This window comes from Botrytis byssoidea (genome assembly GCF_014898295.1).
Source record: "Botrytis byssoidea strain MUCL 94 chromosome Unknown BBYS_023, whole genome shotgun sequence".
NCBI lineage: Eukaryota > Fungi > Ascomycota > Leotiomycetes > Helotiales > Sclerotiniaceae > Botrytis > Botrytis byssoidea.
Genome location: NW_024065864.1, coordinates 520542 through 541079, shown reverse-complemented (window position 1 = coordinate 541079; position 20538 = coordinate 520542). Strand labels below are relative to the sequence as shown.

Genomic DNA, 20538 nt, shown 5'->3' with positions numbered 1-20538 from the left:
CGGAAACTGGTCGGTCGGGCAAAGGATATGGCCACGTGACTCTTGGGACATTCAAGCCGAAGTGAACAGCGAACAGCCGGAAGGGGTGGACATCATTCACTTATCTTGCCACAACATTCTTCTTCAGACTGAATACGGTTCTAAACGCTTCTAGACGATAATTATTAATAAATATATAAGATTCACGGATTTACAACAATATTAAATTGTTATCTTTCATACATGTTTCAAGGTATCATTGTCCATATAAACCATATACCGAATCGCTTTCGACGTCACCCACGTGCCAATACCAACCCAGATATCAAAGATGCCGCGAATGCGAGTTCGAGGACCCGAAGGGACATCCACCATAACTCTTCCCGACGATGCCAGAATCAGTGATCTCATATCTGAAATAACCTCAAAGACCTCTCTCACAAATTTCGATATTAAATATGGTTATCCGCCAAAACCGCTTCTCCTTTCTCAAAGCGAGCCTTCATTACCTCTGAGCAAGTTAGACATCAAGTTAAATGGCGAACAACTTACGATCAGCTCAAGAGAGGAACGTAAATCTGTGGGATCACCAAAATCGACTTCACCTTCTAATTCTAAGACCTCATCTATCCCCCCTCAAGTAAAAGATAGACAAACAGCAGAGGCGAAGTCATTTTCTTTTTCTGGTATGCATGGTGATGCGAAAAACACATCGAATTCTACAGCTCCTGTGTCACTTTCGCGTAAGAGAGGTATCGCCGGAGATGTACCTGAAATTCCAATTCCCGAACTTCAGGCTACACTTGGTTAGTCTTTCATCCAAGATTCTTATTCACTTCACTAACGTTTTCCAGTTCTCCGTGTCATGCCAGACGATAACTCATGTCTTTTCCGAGCTTTTGGAACGGCAGTTCTTCCTGGTGATGATCTTTCTATGCATGAGCTTCGATCCGTCGTAGCTTCTACCATCCAAGGCAACCCCGAACTTTATAGCAAAGTTGTATTAGAACAAGAACCTGATGACTACTGTCGCTGGATTCAAACCTCTGATGCTTGGGGTGGAGCGATCGAGATGGGTATTTTGGCCGAGGCCTTTGGTATAGAGGTCGTTTGTGTCGATGTTCAAGTACGTCATGCCCTTTTCAGTCATAGTCGACATTTCCATTCCCCACAAGAACCCTACTCCAATATAGCCCTCAATCATGATCTCACAGACTAACAATACCCAGTCCCTCTCCATCCACAAATTCCACGAATCTGGCTCCAACAATAGATGTGTTCTGGTCTATTCTGGAATCCATTATGACATGCTTGCTCTTTCTCCCTTCTCCTCAACTCCCGAAAACGACGTTCGAGTTTTCGATAAGTCTGACGATACCATAATTGCTAAAGCAGTAGAACTATGCTCAAAATTGAGAGACAAGCATTATTATACTGATACAGGAGGGATGGCTATCAAGTGTAAAGATTGTGGTGTGATTATTCATGGGGAAGCTCAAGCGGCAGCTCATGCGCAGCAGTTGGGTCATTACAATATGGCTGAGGTTGATACCTGAATTTGACGTTGTGGTTATGTTCATGATGACGAATTGGTCGGGTTTGATGAGAGCGAATGATAAACTAAATACACGGACGGATTTGTTGAGCTCGAACAACTCATAAATATCGGCTACATACCGCAGAGCCAATCGGCTAGCAACTCGACAACTAAAAGTCCACACCAAGAAGGGGGGGGGGGGGGGTGATCTGGATAACTCTAGCTAGATCGTGATGGATAGAATATTGACAAAGGTTGGAAACGCGATAGATTTGAAGATAGAAGACATGATAGACATATAGCCTACCTACCTACCTATCTAGTATATACACGATCCCAGAGCTCATACCAATAACATTTACTCCCTCGCTACCCTTCACATAATCAAGTTCTACCTATCATCTTCTCTCCACCTTAATATAGCAGTGACAAATTCGTCGATAGAGATACATCATGAAAACATACCTACGTATCACTCCAACCTGTAATCAATTTGTTTATCACGAACAAATGCGAGCATAAACACTGTGCCTTCGGACAACTTTCTCCCACCTCCAACTTTCAAGATGTGACTACATCCGAGAAATGGCAGGATGAGACTCAATAGTGAATCCAATACATATTTATATCAGGGAAAAAGGATCAAAGGACGAAGAACGAGATCATGCAGTAGAATGGATAGTTCTACAACGCTCGGGGTTTGGATTCGTCAAATTTTAAAGTCTTGGAGGTAGTTTGTAAAAAACTTTATTCCCTCGAGCATCGTGCTGCTCTCTGGCTCATAATCTACGTACTTGGACTGGAGGAAGATAGGCACTTGAAGACATGGGTAAATTCTCATATACAAGAAATCTCTATGTGATTTCTAAATCTCGTTCATCGATATAATGCTAATGCGTGTATGCCACGCCATGCTATACCATATCATGATCGCTCTAGCTCTCCGAAAATAGCTCAGATAAATAGACATACAGCATGGCTCTAATCATCTCATGAACTCATCAGGCTACTAAATGCACCAACTATTCTCATTCCTTCAGCCATCTAAGAAATAGCTCTCATAGTCATTTCCACCACGGCAAAAGTACCCGCACTAACCGGCATGGCCCTCAACAAGGTAGGGAAAATGCCTTTCCAGAATCCTCTTGCACCTTCTGCTCTCCACGTCTTTGCAAAACAGTCTCTCATACCATTGTACTTCACATCTTTACCGAACCCATCACTTTGCATTTTGCTCTTCACAACATCAAACGGATAACTAGCCAACCATAAAGCTTCTCCGGCTAGACCACCATAGAAAGCAATTTTCCAGCTCGGAATGTCTTTGCGTTCGATTTGGTTGCGGGCTGCGTCGCTATTCATCATGTATTCGAAAGAAAGGAACCACACGCCATAAGCCTGCGCTTCTCGAATAATGGTAACGGCCTCACCGCGATAGAGACCCTTGAGAACGCCTTCATGGGCCGACAATTTGCGAACACAATCCACAGGACCATTGTAGAGTTTTCCTGCACCGTGAGGCTGCGTTTGTAATCTAATTCTTACGTGCTCAATGGGACCCGAGATACCAGAGTTGGCGATACCGGCGAAGGCACCTGCCGCATAGTATTGTGCATAGGAAAGACCCGGAGAAAGAGGATTGCGGGAAGTGTTGTAGTTTTCCAGGTAACGACGAGCTTGGTGAAAAGCTCCAAACTGGACAGAAACACAGGCTCCAATACCGATTAAAGGCGTGAGAGTACCTTTGTAGAAGGCAAGAGCACCTTCATTGCGATATATGGTTTGAGCGGCTTCAAGAGCATTTGCATACTGTGTAGTGGTTTGGAGACGAACTTTGACTATATCAAAGGGTTGACCTGGGGAAGAGGTTAGATCATCTTCCTGTGATATGCTCGTTGTGTTGTTTCCATTTTATAAACAAGTAAAAAAGTAGATCCAGGCTTGGCATTTAAAGCTATGGAATATTCGCCAAAAGCCATTGGCAAATCCACAGACCATTGCCATCACTCGAAGACAATTCCACTTCTCAACATATCTCGTCACCTCCACGTGATCATCCCAACCAATCCAAAAATATCCAAAAAGCATCCCAGTATGAAAACAACATCTTACTTACCCAATAGAACCTGAGCTACACCCCCAGCAGCCCCGGCAAACAAGTCCTTCAATGTTCTCTTGAAGCCCCCCTCTTCCAGTTCCGCTGCTACGTCCGCCATTTTGTTTAATCTGTTCCTTTCCACACGTTCCCTGACACTTCTTCAACTTCTGCTTCTCAAATTGATAATTAAATTAATTTGTGAATTGACGATCAGATAGAGAGGATAAAATCCAGTCAAAGATCTAAATCCTAAATTGGATTGGTGAGCAAATAAATTTTCAAAAGAATCGTTGGCCTTTTGAAGTCATCTGTTATCTACAAAGAAAAACACACCAATTCGCGCTTGTCATCAGAGTCGTAAGCCAGCCAGTGATGATGTGCTTTTCGCTTAGATAACTTTGATTAGGTGTATACATGCCTAGATATTGAGGCCTTAGTGTGCAAACTTCAACATAAGGCATCTAAAATAGCTTCGAATAGGGGCTTGTACATGTTTGGTGTTGAGCACAATTTGAGAAATCACATGTCAATCTCAAATTTACAATCGGAAGTTGCTTTGCTCACAATCTTAAATATCTCTTCAGTCTATCATTTAATATACAAATTAAAACCTTCAATTGACGCCGTGAGGTGTCAAGAGAAGAGGAACCAAATGACGCCTAGGCAACATGAAATGACTATCAAGGAATGAATGACATATTAATACCCGATCAATTTTCGAATGAGGATGCCTTCATCCAGACAGCCAGAAATCTACCGCAGAAAAATGCTAATGATATCATCTACAACATGATCATACCCGCACCTGCCATTCCAGCAACCACGATATAGGCACCCAATTGCAACAATCCCAAGTCGAAACGTGGGACGATAGTAGCACCGGCAGCACTCTTCTTAGTAGAGGTGGATGTACCAGATGAGCTACTTGAAGATCCAGTACCAGTTGGTGCGCTGGTAACAGTTCCAGTTCCTGCGGTTCCAGCTTGGCTAATAAGACTTGAGCAGGTTGAGCTCTTGGCGCCAGTTTGAGTCTTAGCGTTACCGCTGAAGTCACATGCAGTAGCTGCTTTGCCGTTATTTTGATAGTATTGGTCAAATACGAAAGACAATTGTTGAGCGCTTGTGCACATGGAGTAGGCACCGTAAGTTCCAGTGGTAGCATTCTTCGAGATACCATCACAGGCAGCGCTGTCCAAACCACAGACATAGTCGAAGAGATTGGCACTGGAGTTGCCGGAGATACCGCTGTTGGCGACACAGGACAAAGACTTAACCATGCATTCGCAAAGCTCGGCGTTTGCGATAGGAGGAAGGTTGCTGGAGGCAGCCCAAGCGGTACCAGTTGCTGGGCATGCTTGTGCTACTGTGTTGGTGACAGTGTAGGAGGCAGAGTTGGTGAAGCTAGGGGTGGCAGAGGCCAATTGCTTGGACAGAGCAGTGAAGTCAGAGAGCTTGCTAACGGAGTCTCCTGAAACCGAGACGAGACCTAAAGTTTTGTCAGCTTGTGCTTCGAAAAAGCTTGTAAGTCATATCTTACCATAGTCATTTGCCTCTTGGAAGTACATGTAGACGATTCCACCAGACCAGACTTCAGTCATCTTGTCGCCATAGATTGCCCCGACTTCAGTGAATTCACGGGGTTGGACAGTGTTGCAACCGTACTCGGCAAAGAATGCAGGGACGGAGTAGTTGGCGAATTCGAGAGTTCTTTGATCATATCCGGACTTAGTGTAGGAAGAATCACCACACCACGAGTAGATGTTGTAACCCCAGAAATCGATGGCAGAATCAGCATCACCACAGTTGAAATAGTGAGCCAAATCAATTCGAATGTTGGCATCATCGTTGGTAGCATAACCAACACCGATAGTGCGGTAGCCCTTAGTCTTAATGTAAGCCTTCATGTCACGGACGGCAGCTTTAACGAAAGCACTGGCATTAGTGTTGTTGCGATCGTTGGAGACTTCGTTACCGGCAAAGAAACCGAGGACGTTTGTGTAGTTGGCCATGGCACTAAAATTTAAATGTTAGCACACGGAGGACATGATGAAGAATTGATGATCCCTCCCTCTTCACAATGCAAGTGAAAGGCCAGAAAGATGCATATGACGATGGGTAACAAGTACAAGATATACATACTCGACAACGCCGGCATAGGTAGCGAAGAGATCGGTGTTCCATTCTGGGTCGTTTCGATTGATAGAGGATGAGGGGTTAGACAAATCTTGGATAAGATAGATTCCGGCATCGTTAAGCAATCCCATACAGACGGAGTGGTCTAACGAGGAGTTGATAGCGTAGACACGGATGACATTGGTGCCAAGCTCTTGAAGGATAGGAATGTCACGTCTGCACCCAGCTTCATCTGCAAGGGGATCGGTAAAAGTAGCGTCGGAAGTAGTGTTTGCGTTAACGTCTTGTTGGTATGCTACACCACGAATGAAGAATTCGGTGCCGTTCTCGTAGAAGAAGTGGGAGCCCTAATGTATGAATCAGTATTTAAAGTGACTTCCAACAACGTTGGATGGACCAATCCATGACATACCTTAATGACGATAGAAGGGAGATCAGCAGCGGCAGCAGACGATGCGAAAAAAGCACTGGTCAATGCCGCAGCCGCAGCTGAAGCAAAGCCAAAGGTCTTCATGATGCTAATTGAATACCAATGTGTGTATGTTATAATGTTGTTTTTGTTGACGATAGATAGATGCGAGAAGCCGTATAGTGATGAGATAAAAAACCAATCCCAATCAGAGTGCTAGCTAAAGATATTTCCGTCTCAGGTGAGTTTTGGAATAGGGAAGAACGAGTGTGGTGATGTAATCTCTCCTTCTCTAACAACGACTTGCACGGCAGACGTCCTAGTTAATAAGAAAAAAGAAATATGTTTGAACGAATGACTGTCTTCCTAACTAGAGTGAGTTGGAGATGGGGATTGCTGGCGAAATGGAAAGATAGCAAATGAATGTCGAGAAGTATGGAGGTGGAATGATTAACACAGTCCCATTAAGTGTGGCAAGGAGATTTGAATTGGAAGAATAATTTAGGGGATACGGGAGAATGATTCAATGGTATAAATTCGGAGTGGAGATGGGTACGAATTTGCGAAAGGGCTTTGGATATTTTGGTAGAGAGAGTCGTGCTAAAGAAAGAAATGTCCCTGGACTAGAGATTAGATTGGGTCTGTTGGAACTTGGTCCCAATCCTCTCTTTTATCCCGATTGCCTACCTGGGAAATTCAGGAAAACTCTCATGTTAGAAGAATCTACTTGGGGGAAAGAGAAGCATGGGAAGGAGCGTGCCGGTAGTACGGCAAGAGGGGAATGAGCCAATGAGATGAATGGATGCCATTGGATTAAATTCTTGGCTATTCGTAAGGTTCATACGTAGTATGTACATGCCTCTGAAGCAGCTAGGCAGGTAGGTATTATTTACCCTGTTGTGTTGTTGGATGGTTCAATCGTGACTGGATGGATGGATGAATGGGAGGATGAATGAAGAACCAAATAAGTAAATAAAAATACGGAGTACACGAAGGGATCATGTCAGGAATCACCACCACACTGCCTCCAACACCACCCACTCCATCAACTCGATCAATCCTCCAAGTCTCTCTCTTCCAAGCTACTTCACAGACGGCTTTGGTCATGGATACAATGTATGGTGGTACTGTGCCTTTGCTTTCCAGAATGCTCACAAGCCCACCCAGCACTTATCTCGATGATTACAGCGTTATTTCTGGACACTTACTAGGGGCCTCTTAAATAATCTGAACGTACTCCGTAAAGCTTAAACACGTCCATGGTTTGGTCTGGGATATTGGTTGATCCTAATTTGAATGCTTCTCGAAGCACTGCCCCAACTCGTAAATTAAGGACTAATGATTGGACTGGTAACTCGGACTGTTTGGTATGAATTGAGAAGTGCAAATGTGAGAAATCGAGACATGAAGTTTTGGAATTGTATGGATGTGGAAATCAATTATCTCATCAAAAGGGTATATATGATGGTATCGAGAGGGCGCACAATTTGAATGAAATGGAATGTAGACATTTGTTTCGGCTTTGTTGACTACTAGGCGTGCTAGGTAGGTAGTACTAGATATTCATACGCTTTTCCCTCACAGAAAATTGTTGTCAAGACCTCCTTCCCTACCTACGCAGGTAGTCGAGTAGAAAACATCCATCAATTTTCAAGATTCCGAATACGATACAATCTTTTGCATTCCATCCTCTACTGATCGGACGGCTTGACAAACCGCTTCAGTCTGAAATTGGTATCACTGGTAGGCTGAGCATACTAGGTACATAATACAACATCTTTTCAGACGCTGATACAGGATCATCTCTCATTCTCATTCCCTCAAATCAGCCGCCTTGACAAAGTCGTAGTGAGCTCGTATTAACGTAAGTGAGTGTTGAGCCATGTCACTTCTCCCCTCCAATTGTTGTCGTACAGCAAGGCGAATGTTGTACTCCTGTATCACGTTCGAAACGTTACTTACCCGAGGACTTTGAGGATTTTCGTGCCAATCGATTACCGATATACAATCCTTCATCACATGCCGTCATCGAAATAGGACTTCAATTGAAAATCATCGAGAGTATCCGGTATCTACTGGTAGCAAATGCCCCACGGTACTTCCACTTGTCATCTAAACGACTGTCTCTTCAGAACGCGTCTTCGTGCACCATCTTCAACCTCAAAGACATTCTGGATTCAATACGAGCAGACATGTGCAATCTTGATAGAAATAGAAATAGGGAAATGGTTGGTTATGTTATATACACTCATTGAAATGTTATTTGCTCTTAGTTTTGGCTCTGCAGTAGTTCCCATCAACCACTCTCGGATATCAATTCAATCTTACCAATCAACATCGTATTTGTCTCGTCGTATGTTGAGCTTCGGACATTATTGGTGCAGTATCCAATGATAGCTAATTCAAAATCTCGAATCGCCACTCAACTGGAACATAGTTTGGTCTATTTTAGGAGACTACAAGAGGCACGAATCAAGGTGCACTAGCCCGATCAGTTTTTCACAACCCGTCTTTATTGTTGATCGGATGGGATTCATGGGAAGCCTTCGGAAACCCGGGAGTCTAGCATAGAAAAGAATGGACAATAAATAGTGGCCGAGTAGGTAGTTCGTTGTTAAGTAGTCCATGTCCAGGCTAGAAGAAATTTCAAGCACTTCTAACTTCTGAGTGGGTGGGTTGTCGACGCGCTTCAATAATGGATTTCAGATTCCATAAGAGGGAGCAATATCTATCATCTTTCCATCTCTACGTAATTCTTCAACGAAATACCTGCTGCTTTTCGAAGAGATTAATAGATCCGGCCGGTACAATCTCAAGAGTACTGCTCTACTCTAAATATCGAATCCGACTCCGACTCCCTGTTGATAGCTCGAGATCTTTCCGAATAAAAGTGGTCGTATATCCTGGTCGATTTGCAAAGTATCATTCATGCATGCACCGCCTTTGTTCCAACTTGACTGTGGCACTTACCCACTCAACGCATCCACTCACCACCGATCAGTTGCCGTTTTATCCCCCTTTTCATCTCCTGTGGACCGTTTGGAAGACGATCATCTCGTTCCACCCGGGATATGACTGAGTGTCGTCAATGGCTTCATCACATCACAGGATTATCAATGATATATATGCGTGTATTTGGTATGAGTTTGGGTACCTATAAGACGGCCTGACAGCCAATCCGATGAGAATACCGGAGCAAAATCGTGCATGTAGATATGATGATCTGGAATAATAGTGAAGCTCTCACCAGTAGGAAAAAATAGATTGATGCAGATAAGAAACCATTATGGGTACGTCCTTTTTTGGTTAAGACTAATAAGCAGCAGGGGAACAGAGGAGACGATGATGCTGTGCCATGATAATCCATGGTCTTTTCTTTTGAAAAGCAATTAGAAATCGATGGCAATATTGACAGACAATAGAATAATACCATGAGGCATTAAGATATCGATAACATCAGTGGATTTGAGAGGAGACAAGCTTTTGACAACGAATAGACTTGGGGAAGAGAAAGACGCATCAAGTCAATGAAGAGCTAAGTCAAATTGAATTGAAAAGGAAAGGAAAAGAAAATTGGAAAACACATTCCCATACCGGCACTTAGTTTCTCGACCTTTTATTACCTATATATATCTAGCAATGGGCGGAGCTTTCAGCTGTACAGAGTATGATGTATGGGTGGTCAAGAGTCAAGACTCAATTGATGCGCAAGCTTGTTGCGTGCCCCTGAATTAGCAAAGTGTGCAATAGGATAATGATAATGATAATGGTGAATAGAATTTCCACTACCTCGAGACTACTCTGTAATAAATGAATGAATTTAATGAAAAGAGCATGGAGCTGGCCATCGGGGGACAAAAGCAGCAAGGTGAAAATCCTATCTGGGTACTTTCTCATGATTTTCTTCATACTTGCCCCTGGCTACTAGGTATGATCCGGACTCTAGAACTTTCCCCTCCCAATCAAAATGAATTGTCAGCAGTATCGGTCTCCTGAATCTCTCGAGATCCCAATCCTGAGCCCTCGGTAGGTAGTAGACGAGTCAATCCAACTTATTAAACTGAACCATTTCAAAGCTTCCCAGTTCCATTTATTTGGTCCCTAGTGCACCTACCTGGAAGATCTAAATTGATTATTCTAGATGCTCTCTACGGCCTCTACGGTCTCCCTCGCGATTATTGTCCACATGTGTACGCATCTTAACTTCATGGGGAAGTATTCTGTTCTCCCTTTCGTTCCCCAAGATTACCACCATAATGCTGATATGTGAATCATCTGAACCAATGGAAAGCGTGAAGCCACCACCAACAGTAGAAACCAGCCTCTTTTATTTTTGGTAAATATCATTTGTCTCTTGACTCTCTTGCCCCCCCGAGCCTCCCAAAGCTAGATAGATGCCTCTGCTGGTGCTGGTGCTGGTGCTGGTGCTGGTGCTGGTGCACTACAGACACTACAGACTGGTATTAATTATACCACGGAGCCACGGTACGGACCAGACTCGAGCCAGTATATATTAAGCTATTTTGTAGATCCACCCAATTCATATCTTACTGACGAAAACAACCTTTCCCCCCCCCCGCTCTCTCCCATCTCAAGAAATAATTAACTGTCACCCTGTTTTTAGTGCCAAAATTGATTTTCTCAATGAACCCGTAGACCGAATTTCCTTATTATTAAGTTAATTACCTAGTAGTGCTCTAAAATCCTCCTCTGCTCCTCTTTCACAACTTTTTCACTCTCTTCCTCTCCCTAATCTCTCATTCTTGGGAAAAAGATCATACACACACCTCGACAACTATACCAAACACCTTTGGAATAGAACCTCGAGAGAAAGGAAGGATATTCTTTTTTCTCAGTGTGCTTCTCTCTCTCTCTCTCTCTCTCTCTCTCTCTCTCGATTCTTGTTTATCACTTTGTTCGTAAACGGGATCTTGCAAATCTTTAAACACTCGTTCAGCGCTATTTTTCCTGTTTCGTTCCATTTAGACGCGACAGTATCAAAAGTTTACTAGGTAGTTCGAGTTCGTAGGAAGGACAACAAGCCGCCCTAACGAAAATCAACAAGACCAAAGCAGCAACGAATCACCAAAAATAAAGGGGAAGAAAACAGAAGGGAAATCTCGCACCACTTGCTTCCTTCTCCAACTCATCAACGTATCTTCTTTTTTAATTGAATAGTCACTCTTTACAACTCATTCGACATTCTCTCGAAGAAAAAGTAAACTTTATTTTTCGAAAGGGGGTCAAGTCCTTGTATCCTCCATTTTATTCAATTCATCCTATCGAAAGATTCACTGTTAAGACGAGCAAAATCGGTCTTATTTAATTTACATCACGACCATCATTTTTTGACCGCATTTCAAGCATTTTGCTCAGCCCGTTTTCAATTCAAGGACTGCAACGGCATCATTCACTCTTCCAATGTGCCTTTAATTTGTGAGTATTAATTTCATTCTTCATTTTGTTCACCTTTCCATCCTCGCACATCCGCTACGAAGGCCGGGGCAAAAGAACAGTACTTCTACGCGCCAGTTCACCTTGAAAGACCTTTAAAGATCTCAATGTTAACATTCCATCCGTCAGTAAATAATTTAACACGCAATCATGTCGGGACACCCACAACAAGGTGCTCAATACGACGAGGGCTACGGCCATCAGCCCGGTAACACGGAATCTTATTATCAGGACGAACACGGAGGTCAACAGTATTACGACAACAATGCTGGCTACGAGCAAGGTCATGGAGGCCATCAGCAGCAAGGTGGTGAAGGGTACTATGATGAATCGTGAGTGTGCTTGGGTGACGTTTGTCCATAGATCGGAAGCTAACTACGCTTTGCAGAGGCTACTACAACGCTGATGCCAATAATCCATATCACCAAGAGGGAGGATATTACGAAGGTGGTGATCAACACCAAGGCCAATATCAAGATGAATACTACAACGACCAGTACTACGAGCAGGGTGGTGCAGCAGCTGGCGAAGCACCTCAAGCCAAGCGTCAGGGCGATTCAGAAGAGGATTCTGAGACTTTCAGCGACTTTACCATGAGATCAGACATGGCTCGAGCCACCGACATGGACTACTATGGCCGCGGCGATGAGAGATACAACAGCTACAACGAGAGCCAAATGGGTGGTCGTGGTTACAGACCGCCATCTTCGCAAGTTTCATATGGTGGCAACAGATCGTCCGGAGCATCAACGCCAAATTACGGAATGGACTTCAACAATGTACTTCCAGCTGGACAACGATCCAAGGAGCCATATCCCGCCTGGACCTCAGACGCTCAAATCCCTTTATCGAAGGAAGAGATCGAAGATATCTTCCTAGACTTGACCGCCAAATTTGGATTCCAACGTGACAGCATGAGAAATGTGTACGACCATTTGATGATTCTGCTCGATTCGAGAGCTTCTCGTATGACTCCAAATCAAGCTCTCTTATCTCTCCATGCAGATTACATTGGTGGTGACAATGCGAACTACCGAAAATGGTATTTTGCCGCTCACCTCGATCTTGATGATGCTGTGGGATTTGCCAACATGAAACTTGGTAAAGGAGATCGTCGTACTCGCAAAGCCCGCAAAGCAGCCAAGGCAGCAGCAGCAGATCCTCAAAACGAAGCCCAGACCTTGGAGCAGATGGAGGGCGATAACAGTCTCGAAGCTGCTGAGTACAGATGGAAGACTCGCATGAACCGTATGTCTCAACATGATAGAGTCCGTCAATTGGCTCTCTACCTCCTCTGTTGGGGTGAAGCCAATCAAGTCCGATTCATGCCCGAACTTCTCTGCTTCATTTTCAAATGTGCCGATGACTACCTGAACTCGCCTGCTTGCCAAAACTTGGTTGAGCCGGTAGAGGAATTCACATACCTCAACCAAATCATAACGCCTCTGTACCAATACTGCAGAGATCAGGGTTACGAAGTTCAAGATGGCAAATATGTTCGCCGAGAACGTGATCACAATGAAATTATTGGATACGATGACTGCAATCAACTGTTCTGGTATCCTGAAGGTATTGAGAAAATCATTATGGAAGACAAGTCTCGCCTAGTGGATCTCCCTCCCGCGGAACGTTATCTCAAGCTCAAGGACGTCACTTGGAACAAGGTCTTTTTCAAAACGTATCGCGAAACTCGTTCCTGGTTCCACATGTTGGTCAACTTCAATCGTATCTGGGTTATTCATATCAGTGCATTTTGGTTCTTCACTGCTAAGAATTCCCCCACCCTTTTGGAAAAGAATTACAAGCAACAAGAGAACAATCAACCTCCCGCCTCTGCACAATGGTCTGCAGTTGCTTTGGGTGGCGCAGTTGCAAGTCTTATCATGGTTATAGCTACAATTTGCGAATGGTCCTACGTTCCTCGTCGTTGGGCAGGTGCTCAACATTTGACTAAGAAGCTGTTGTTCCTTCTCGCTGTTCTCGCTCTCAATGTCGCTCCCAGTGTTTACATATTCATCATCCCTAACACGCAAAAGACGAAGATTGCTTTGATTCTGGGTATTGTCCAATTCTTCATCGCTCTGATTACCTACTTCTTCTTCTCGATAATGCCGATGGGAGGATTGTTTGGTAGTTACTTGACCAGAAACTCTCGACAATACGTTGCTAGTCAAACTTTCACTGCGAGTTATCCTCGCCTGACGGGTAACGACATGTGGATGTCTTACGGTCTTTGGATCACGGTCTTTGGAGCCAAACTTGCTGAATCTTACGTCTTTTTGACTCTGTCCTTCCGTGATCCTATCAGATACTTGGCTAGTATGGAAATTTCCTACTGTGCCGGTGATGCTATCTTTGGCGACGTTCTCTGCAAATTACAACCCAAGATTCTCCTCGGTATCATGTTCGTTACTGATCTGACGCTGTTCTTCTTGGATACCTTCATGTGGTATATTATCATGAACACTATCTACTCAGTGGCTCGATCTTTCTACCTCGGTGTCTCCATCTGGACACCATGGAGAAACATCTTCTCGCGTCTGCCAAAGCGTATCTACTCTAAGGTTCTCGCCACCACTGACATGGAGATCAAGTACAAGCCAAAGGTTCTTATCTCTCAGATTTGGAACGCCATCGTTATCTCTATGTACAGAGAGCATCTCCTGGCTATCGACCACGTCCAAAAACTTCTCTACCATCAAGTTCCATCTGAACAAGAAGGCAAGAGAACTCTTAGAGCCCCAACCTTCTTCGTCTCACAAGAAGATCATTCTTTCAAGACGGAGTTTTTCCCAAGTCAGAGTGAAGCCGAGCGTCGTATCTCTTTCTTCGCTCAATCTTTGTCCACTCCGATCCCAGAACCGCTCCCAGTCGATAACATGCCAACCTTCACTGTTATGATTCCTCATTACGGAGAGAAAATCTTGTTCTCCCTGCGTGAAATTATTCGTGAAGACGAGCCATACTCCCGTGTTACTATGCTTGAGTACCTGAAGCAATTGCACCCTCACGAGTGGGACTGTTTCGTTAAGGATACTAAGATTCTTGCCGACGAGACCTCTCAATTCAATGGCGATTACGATAAGGATGAAAAGAACACCGCCAAAAGCAAGATCGATGATCTTCCGTTCTACTGCATTGGTTTCAAATCGGCCGCTCCTGAGTACACTCTCCGCACACGTATTTGGGCTTCTTTGAGAGCACAAACTCTCTACCGTACAATCTCTGGTTTCATGAACTACAGTCGTGCCATCAAACTCCTCTACCGTGTGGAGAACCCTGAAGTTGTTCAAATGTTCGGTGGTAACTCTGACAAGCTCGAGCGCGAACTTGAGCGCATGGCTCGCCGCAAGTTCAAGCTTTGTGTTTCTATGCAACGTTATGCCAAATTCAAGAAAGAGGAGATGGAAAACACTGAATTCCTTCTCCGTGCATACCCTGATCTTCAAATCGCTTACTTGGATGAAGAAGCTCCTCTTGCTGAAGGCGAAGAGCCACGTCTCTACTCCGCTCTCATTGATGGCCACTCTGAAATCATGGAGAATGGAATGCGCAGACCTAAGTTCCGTATTCAACTTTCTGGCAACCCAATTTTGGGTGATGGAAAATCCGACAACCAAAACCATGCCATTATCTTCTATCGTGGTGAGTATATTCAACTCATTGATGCCAATCAAGACAACTATTTGGAAGAGTGCTTGAAGATTCGTAGCGTTTTGGCCGAGTTTGAGGAAATGACAACTGAAAACGTCTCGCCCTATACTCCTGGTGTCTCGAATCCTAAGATCGCCCCCGTTGCTATTCTCGGTGCTCGTGAATATATTTTCTCTGAGAACATTGGTGTCTTGGGAGATATCGCTGCCGGAAAGGAACAAACATTCGGTACACTCTTCGCACGTACTCTAGTTACCATCGGTGGTAAGCTCCATTATGGACATCCTGATTTCTTGAACGGTATTTTCATGACTACCAGAGGTGGTGTATCCAAAGCTCAGAAAGGTCTTCATCTCAACGAGGATATTTACGCTGGTATGACTGCACTCCTTCGTGGAGGTCGCATCAAGCATTGCGAGTACTATCAATGCGGTAAAGGTCGTGATCTTGGTTTTGGCTCGATTCTTAACTTCACTACAAAGATTGGAACTGGTATGGGTGAACAAATGTTGTCAAGAGAGTACTATTACCTCGGTACTCAACTGCCCATCGATCGTTTCTTGTCCTTTTACTACGCCCATCCTGGTTTCCATTTGAACAACATGTTTATTATGTTGTCTGTCAATCTGTTCATGATCTGCTTAATCAATTTGGGAGCCCTTAAGAACCAGGTCATTGAGTGTAAATACAACGTCAACGTCCCCATCACCGATGCGCTCTTCCCAACCGGTTGTGCAAACATCATCCCTATTACCAACTGGGTATATCGTTGCGTTATATCTATTTTCATTGTGTTCTTCATTTCCTTCGTGCCCTTGACGGTTCAGGAATTGACAGAACGTGGTTTCTGGCGTGCGGCTACTCGTCTCGGAAAGCAATTCTGTTCCTTGTCACCCTTCTTCGAAGTTTTCGTCTGTCAAATTTATGCCAATGCTGTCCAACAAGATCTTTCTTTTGGTGGTGCTAGGTATATTGGAACTGGTCGTGGTTTCGCCACCGCTCGTATCCCCTTCGGTATTCTCTTCTCTCGATTCGCCGGTCCTTCGATTTATCTCGGAGCTAGATTACTGATGATGTTGTTGTTCGCAACCATCACCGTCTGGCAAGCTGCGTTGGTCTACTTCTGGGTTACTCTCCTTGCTTTGTGTATTTCACCATTCTTGTACAACCCTCATCAATTTGCCTGGAACGATTTCTTTATTGATTACAGAGACTATTTGAGATGGATGTCTCGTGGAAACTCTCGTTCCCATGCATCAAGTTGGATTGCTTTCTGTCGTCTCTCGCGTACCAGAATCACAGGTTACAAACGCAAGATTCTCGGAGACCCATCTGCCAAGATGTCTGGGGATACTGCTCGTGCCACTTTCTCCAACCTTTTCTTCGGTGAAATCGTTGGACCACTCATGATTGTCGCTCTCACCTTGATTCCATATCTTTTCATCAACGCTCAAACTGGTGTCATCCCAGATAACAACGGTGGCGTTGCGACAAAACCCACAGCGGCCTTGATTCGTGTGGCAATTGTAGCCGGTGCTCCTATTGCAGTTAACGCTGGTGTACTGGCTGCAATGTTTGGTATGGCTTGTTGTATGGGACCCCTCCTTGGCATGTGTTGCAAGAAATTCGGATCAGTTCTCGCCGCTATTGCACACGCTCTCGCCGTTGTCTTCTGTCTAGTATTCTTCGAGGTCATGTTCTTCTTGGAAGGATTTAACTTCGCCAAGACTTTGTTAGGAATGATTGCCTCGGCCGCCATTCAAAGATTTATCTACAAGCTCATTATCAGTTTGACATTGACCAGAGAATTGAAGACCGATACATCCAACATTGCCTTCTGGACTGGTAAATGGTATTCCATGGGCTGGCACTCAGTTTCCCAACCTGGCCGTGAATTCCTTTGCAAAATCACTGAGCTCGGAATGTTTGCCGGTGACTTCGTTCTTGGTCACCTCATTCTCTTCATCATGCTTCCTATCATCGCCATTCCTCAGGTCGACAAGCTTCACTCTGTGATGCTCTTCTGGCTTCGTCCAAGGTATGTTTATTTTCACTACATCGCTCACACAGGTTCCGAGCTAACTTTTTTCAGTCGACAAATTCGTCCTCCAATTTACTCGTTGAAGCAGTCCAAGCTACGAAAGAGACGTGTTTGGAGATACGCTGTCATCTACTTCGCTTTGTTCATCGTCTTCCTTGCCTTGTTGATCGGTCCCCTTATTGCCGGCAAGATGATTCTGTCCGATAGCTTGACCAGCAAGATTCCGTTTAATCTTTACCAACCTACCGGCCAAGATAACAACGACACTCGGGGCTACAACGAAACCGGTACTGGCTGCGTGACTTGCTCTGGTGCTAGTGCTACAGCAACTTCTTCTAGCACCGCTGCTGCCAAGATTAGGCTCTTTTAGAATGACGGTGTTGTATAGATGACTGCTAGGGCTGTAATATAGAATGGTATGGTATGCAGTACATTAAAAAGATCTTTGGAATGGATGCGTGGCCATCGTCACTTCACGGGGTGTTTTTTAAACTTGAGTTAGGGTGTTTGCATGGTAAACGGCTTTAGATATTTGTTTTTTGTTTCCTTTTCCCTCCTTTACTGTTCCATAATGACCCGAATGCAATACTGGATGCTCAGGCTTCAATCACCTAGAGTCCAAATTACGGCTGTAATATGTTCTACAGCGCGAAGATAATACAGAGTCTTTACAATGAATATGAGTAAATTTTTGGTTATCCCAATTTCTTTAGATGGCTGACTGCTGTGACGACTGTAATGTGACCAAATTTTCCAATCATTCATGCAATGCTAGTCCAATCTATTTGAATGAAACGGGACAACTCTGACGTGCCTCCTTTTCCCTTACAGAGAATTGTAGCATGAATTTCACTAGCTTACTAATTATCTTTACAGCCCACATCATATTCTGGCTAGATAGTTATAATAAACCGACAATGTACACATATAGTCCTTGAAGAAGATACAATACAATAATAATATCTTTCTTTTGCATCGTTGATATCTATACGAATAGTGGCAGTATTTCTAACTTAAGCCCACCTGTTCAACTTGAACTCCACGGACATTCAATTACGCGAAGCCGACAGCAAGTCGCGATAACCGTCATTGAACAAGCCAGCACTTTTTTGTGTCAGTACGAACGGAAGCGGGAACGTTTTCTACCAATCGTCCATTTAAAACAATACTCAATTCTCTTCTCTGATTCCGACCAACCCGATTGCTATCAACATGGACCTTCAGGATATTCAATCGTACATGGTCTCGTCCATGAACGAGATCACATCGACGTTTCAAAAAGTGCCTGGCTCTGCCATGCTCATCCGCTATATTCAATCGAGTTATCAAGATGATCCAGTCAGATCTGTTATCGAATTGGTTTTGGTTATATTCTTCATTAGATATCTGCTGGCGCCTAGTTATGTGACGCATAACAATAACTTTGTTCAGTTAACGGAGGAGGTGAGCGGCCTTTCCCAATCAGTTTGGTCTGCGAGTCGAAGTTATGGAAACTGATCTAGTAAACTACCAGGAAATCGATGACTTGGTAGACGAATGGCAACCTGAGCCATTGGTCGCAAAGATGACTCCTTTTGAAGAGGCAGATAGTGAGAAAACACCCATCATCGTAGGGTGAGTCCAACTTCCCCTTCCTCAATATTCTACTTATGCAGTGTGCTAACATTAAGAAGGCCTACAGGACCAAAATCTAAGCTCTCAAATGGCCGAACGGTAACGAATCTCGCATCTTACAACTTCTACAATTTCGTTGGCAACGAGCAAGTCAAAGAAAAGGCCATCCAAACTCTCCGAACTTATGGTGTAGGACCTTGCGGACCTCCTCAATTCTACGGCACTCAAGATGTACACATGAAAACCGAAGCGGATATTGCATCATGTTTGGGAACGGAAGGATGCATTGTATATGCTCACGCATTTTCTACGATTTCGAGTGTGATACCAGCATTTTGCAAAAGAGGTGATATTATTGTGGCGGATCGAGCAAGCAATTACTCAATCAGGAAGGGTCTGCAAATTTCTAGAAGTACAGTCAAATACTTCGAACATAACAATATGGAAGATTTGGAAAGGGTATTGCAGAAGGTGGTCAAGGAACAAGCCAAGAGACCGTTGACCAGAAGATTCATTGTTACAGAGGGATTGTCAGAAACAGTTGGTGATTGCGTGGACTTGCCCAAGCTGGTGATTATCTCAAATCACATCCTAATGCTCATATTTATAACTAACAAATCATTAGATTGAACTCAAACGTCGTTACAAATTTCGCCTGATGTTGGATGAGACATGGTCCTTTGGAGTTCTTGGTAGAACAGGTCGCGGTCTTACGGAAGCACAGAATGTGGATGCATCACAAATTGATATGTTGATTGGATCATTAGCTGGACCTCTCTGTGCCGGAGGTGGATTCTGCGCAGGGTCAAACGATGTGGTAGAACATCAGCGTATCACTGCTGCTTCCTACACTTTCTCTGCGGCTTTACCTGCTATGTTGGCTACTACCGCTAGCGAAACGCTCAACATGCTACAAACTAATCCTGAGGTTTTGGTACAATGTAGAGAAAATATCAAGGCAATGAGGGCTCAGCTTGATCCGAGAAGTGATTGGGTTCACTGCACCAGTGCCATTGAAAACCCAGTGATGCTCTTTGTTCTCAAGCAAGATATTGTCAACTCCAGACGTCTAAGTATCGAAGAACAAGAACGTATCATGCAGGAATGTGTTGATGAGGCAAGCAATTCTATCACTTAATACTGGTTCTATCCACTAACTTGTGTACAGACACTCGCCAATGGAGTCATGATCACTAGACTCAAAAGTATGCCAGTCTACTCGGGTAGCAATGGCAAAGATGAAGATTGGAAATTACAACCAGCACTGAAAGTATGCATTACGACAGGACTCTCGAAAAAGGAGATTGAGAAGGCTGGTGTCGTTATTAGACATGCTATTACGAAGGTCTTGACTAGAAAGGCGAGTAGTAAGTTGGCCTTGCCACTGGCCTAAATTCGTGATTCTTCGGCTGCATTTTTTGCAGCGGGATGTCTCTTTTTACATGATAGATGATGGATGATGGATGAATAGGGGGTTATTGGGTTTAGCGGTTGGGAGAACGGGCTGTGAAGGGGGCTAGAAGAGGATTGAAGAGCTGTAATGTATAATAATGGGGTGAGTGTATTTGATGAGTATAGACCGGTGTATACAAATTAGAGATTACGAATGAATATCTTCA

General features: G+C 44.0%; 5 protein-coding genes across 5 annotated transcripts; 3 read left to right on the top strand and 2 right to left on the bottom strand.

Annotated features, from left to right (window-relative positions):
* Positions 1-310: 310 nt before the first annotated feature.
* On the top strand, positions 311-1535 carry EAE97_009762 (uncharacterized protein; the record flags this gene model as incomplete). Its single annotated transcript, XM_038880277.1, has 3 exons — positions 311-785; positions 834-1105; positions 1209-1535. 3 exons carry the CDS (start codon positions 311-313, stop codon positions 1533-1535), a joined length of 1074 nt encoding a protein of 357 aa, XP_038728983.1.
* A 1025-nt stretch (positions 1536-2560) lies between these two features.
* EAE97_009761 (uncharacterized protein) lies at positions 2561-3732 on the bottom strand (the record flags this gene model as incomplete). The annotated part of the gene is made up of 2 exons (XM_038880276.1): positions 2561-3372; positions 3633-3732. 2 exons carry the CDS (start codon positions 3730-3732, stop codon positions 2561-2563), a joined length of 912 nt encoding a protein of 303 aa, XP_038728982.1.
* A 358-nt stretch (positions 3733-4090) lies between these two features.
* EAE97_009760 (uncharacterized protein) lies at positions 4091-7635 on the bottom strand. The gene is made up of 4 exons (XM_038880275.1): positions 6160-7635; positions 5754-6094; positions 5152-5627; positions 4091-5100 (listed from the first exon to the last, which is right to left on the bottom strand). The coding sequence occupies exons 1-4, from the start codon at positions 6259-6261 to the stop codon at positions 4397-4399; spliced, it is 1623 nt and encodes a 540-aa protein (XP_038728981.1). The 5' UTR covers positions 6262-7635; the 3' UTR covers positions 4091-4396.
* A 4125-nt stretch (positions 7636-11760) lies between these two features.
* On the top strand, positions 11761-17675 carry EAE97_009759 (uncharacterized protein; the record flags this gene model as incomplete). The annotated part of the gene is made up of 3 exons (XM_038880274.1): positions 11761-11942; positions 11999-17302; positions 17357-17675. 3 exons carry the CDS (start codon positions 11761-11763, stop codon positions 17673-17675), a joined length of 5805 nt encoding a protein of 1934 aa, XP_038728980.1.
* Positions 17676-18517: 842 nt separating this feature from the next.
* EAE97_009758 (uncharacterized protein) lies at positions 18518-20312 on the top strand (the record flags this gene model as incomplete). The annotated part of the gene is made up of 5 exons (XM_038880273.1): positions 18518-18748; positions 18819-18919; positions 18979-19489; positions 19545-20036; positions 20088-20312. 5 exons carry the CDS (start codon positions 18518-18520, stop codon positions 20310-20312), a joined length of 1560 nt encoding a protein of 519 aa, XP_038728979.1.
* Between the last annotated feature and the right edge of the window lie 226 nt (positions 20313-20538).

Coding starts and splice junctions, on each gene's coding strand:
- EAE97_009760 (XM_038880275.1), bottom strand. CDS start 6,261: ATGAAGACCTTTGGCTTTGCTTCAGCTGCGGCTGCGGCATTGACCAGT. Junction 6,095..6,159: donor TCCCTTCTATCGTCATTAAG/GTATGTCATGGA, acceptor TTCATACATTAG/GGCTCCCACTTCTTCTACGA. Junction 5,101..5,151: donor CCAAGAGGCAAATGACTATG/GTAAGATATGAC, acceptor ACAAAACTTTAG/GTCTCGTCTCGGTTTCAGGA.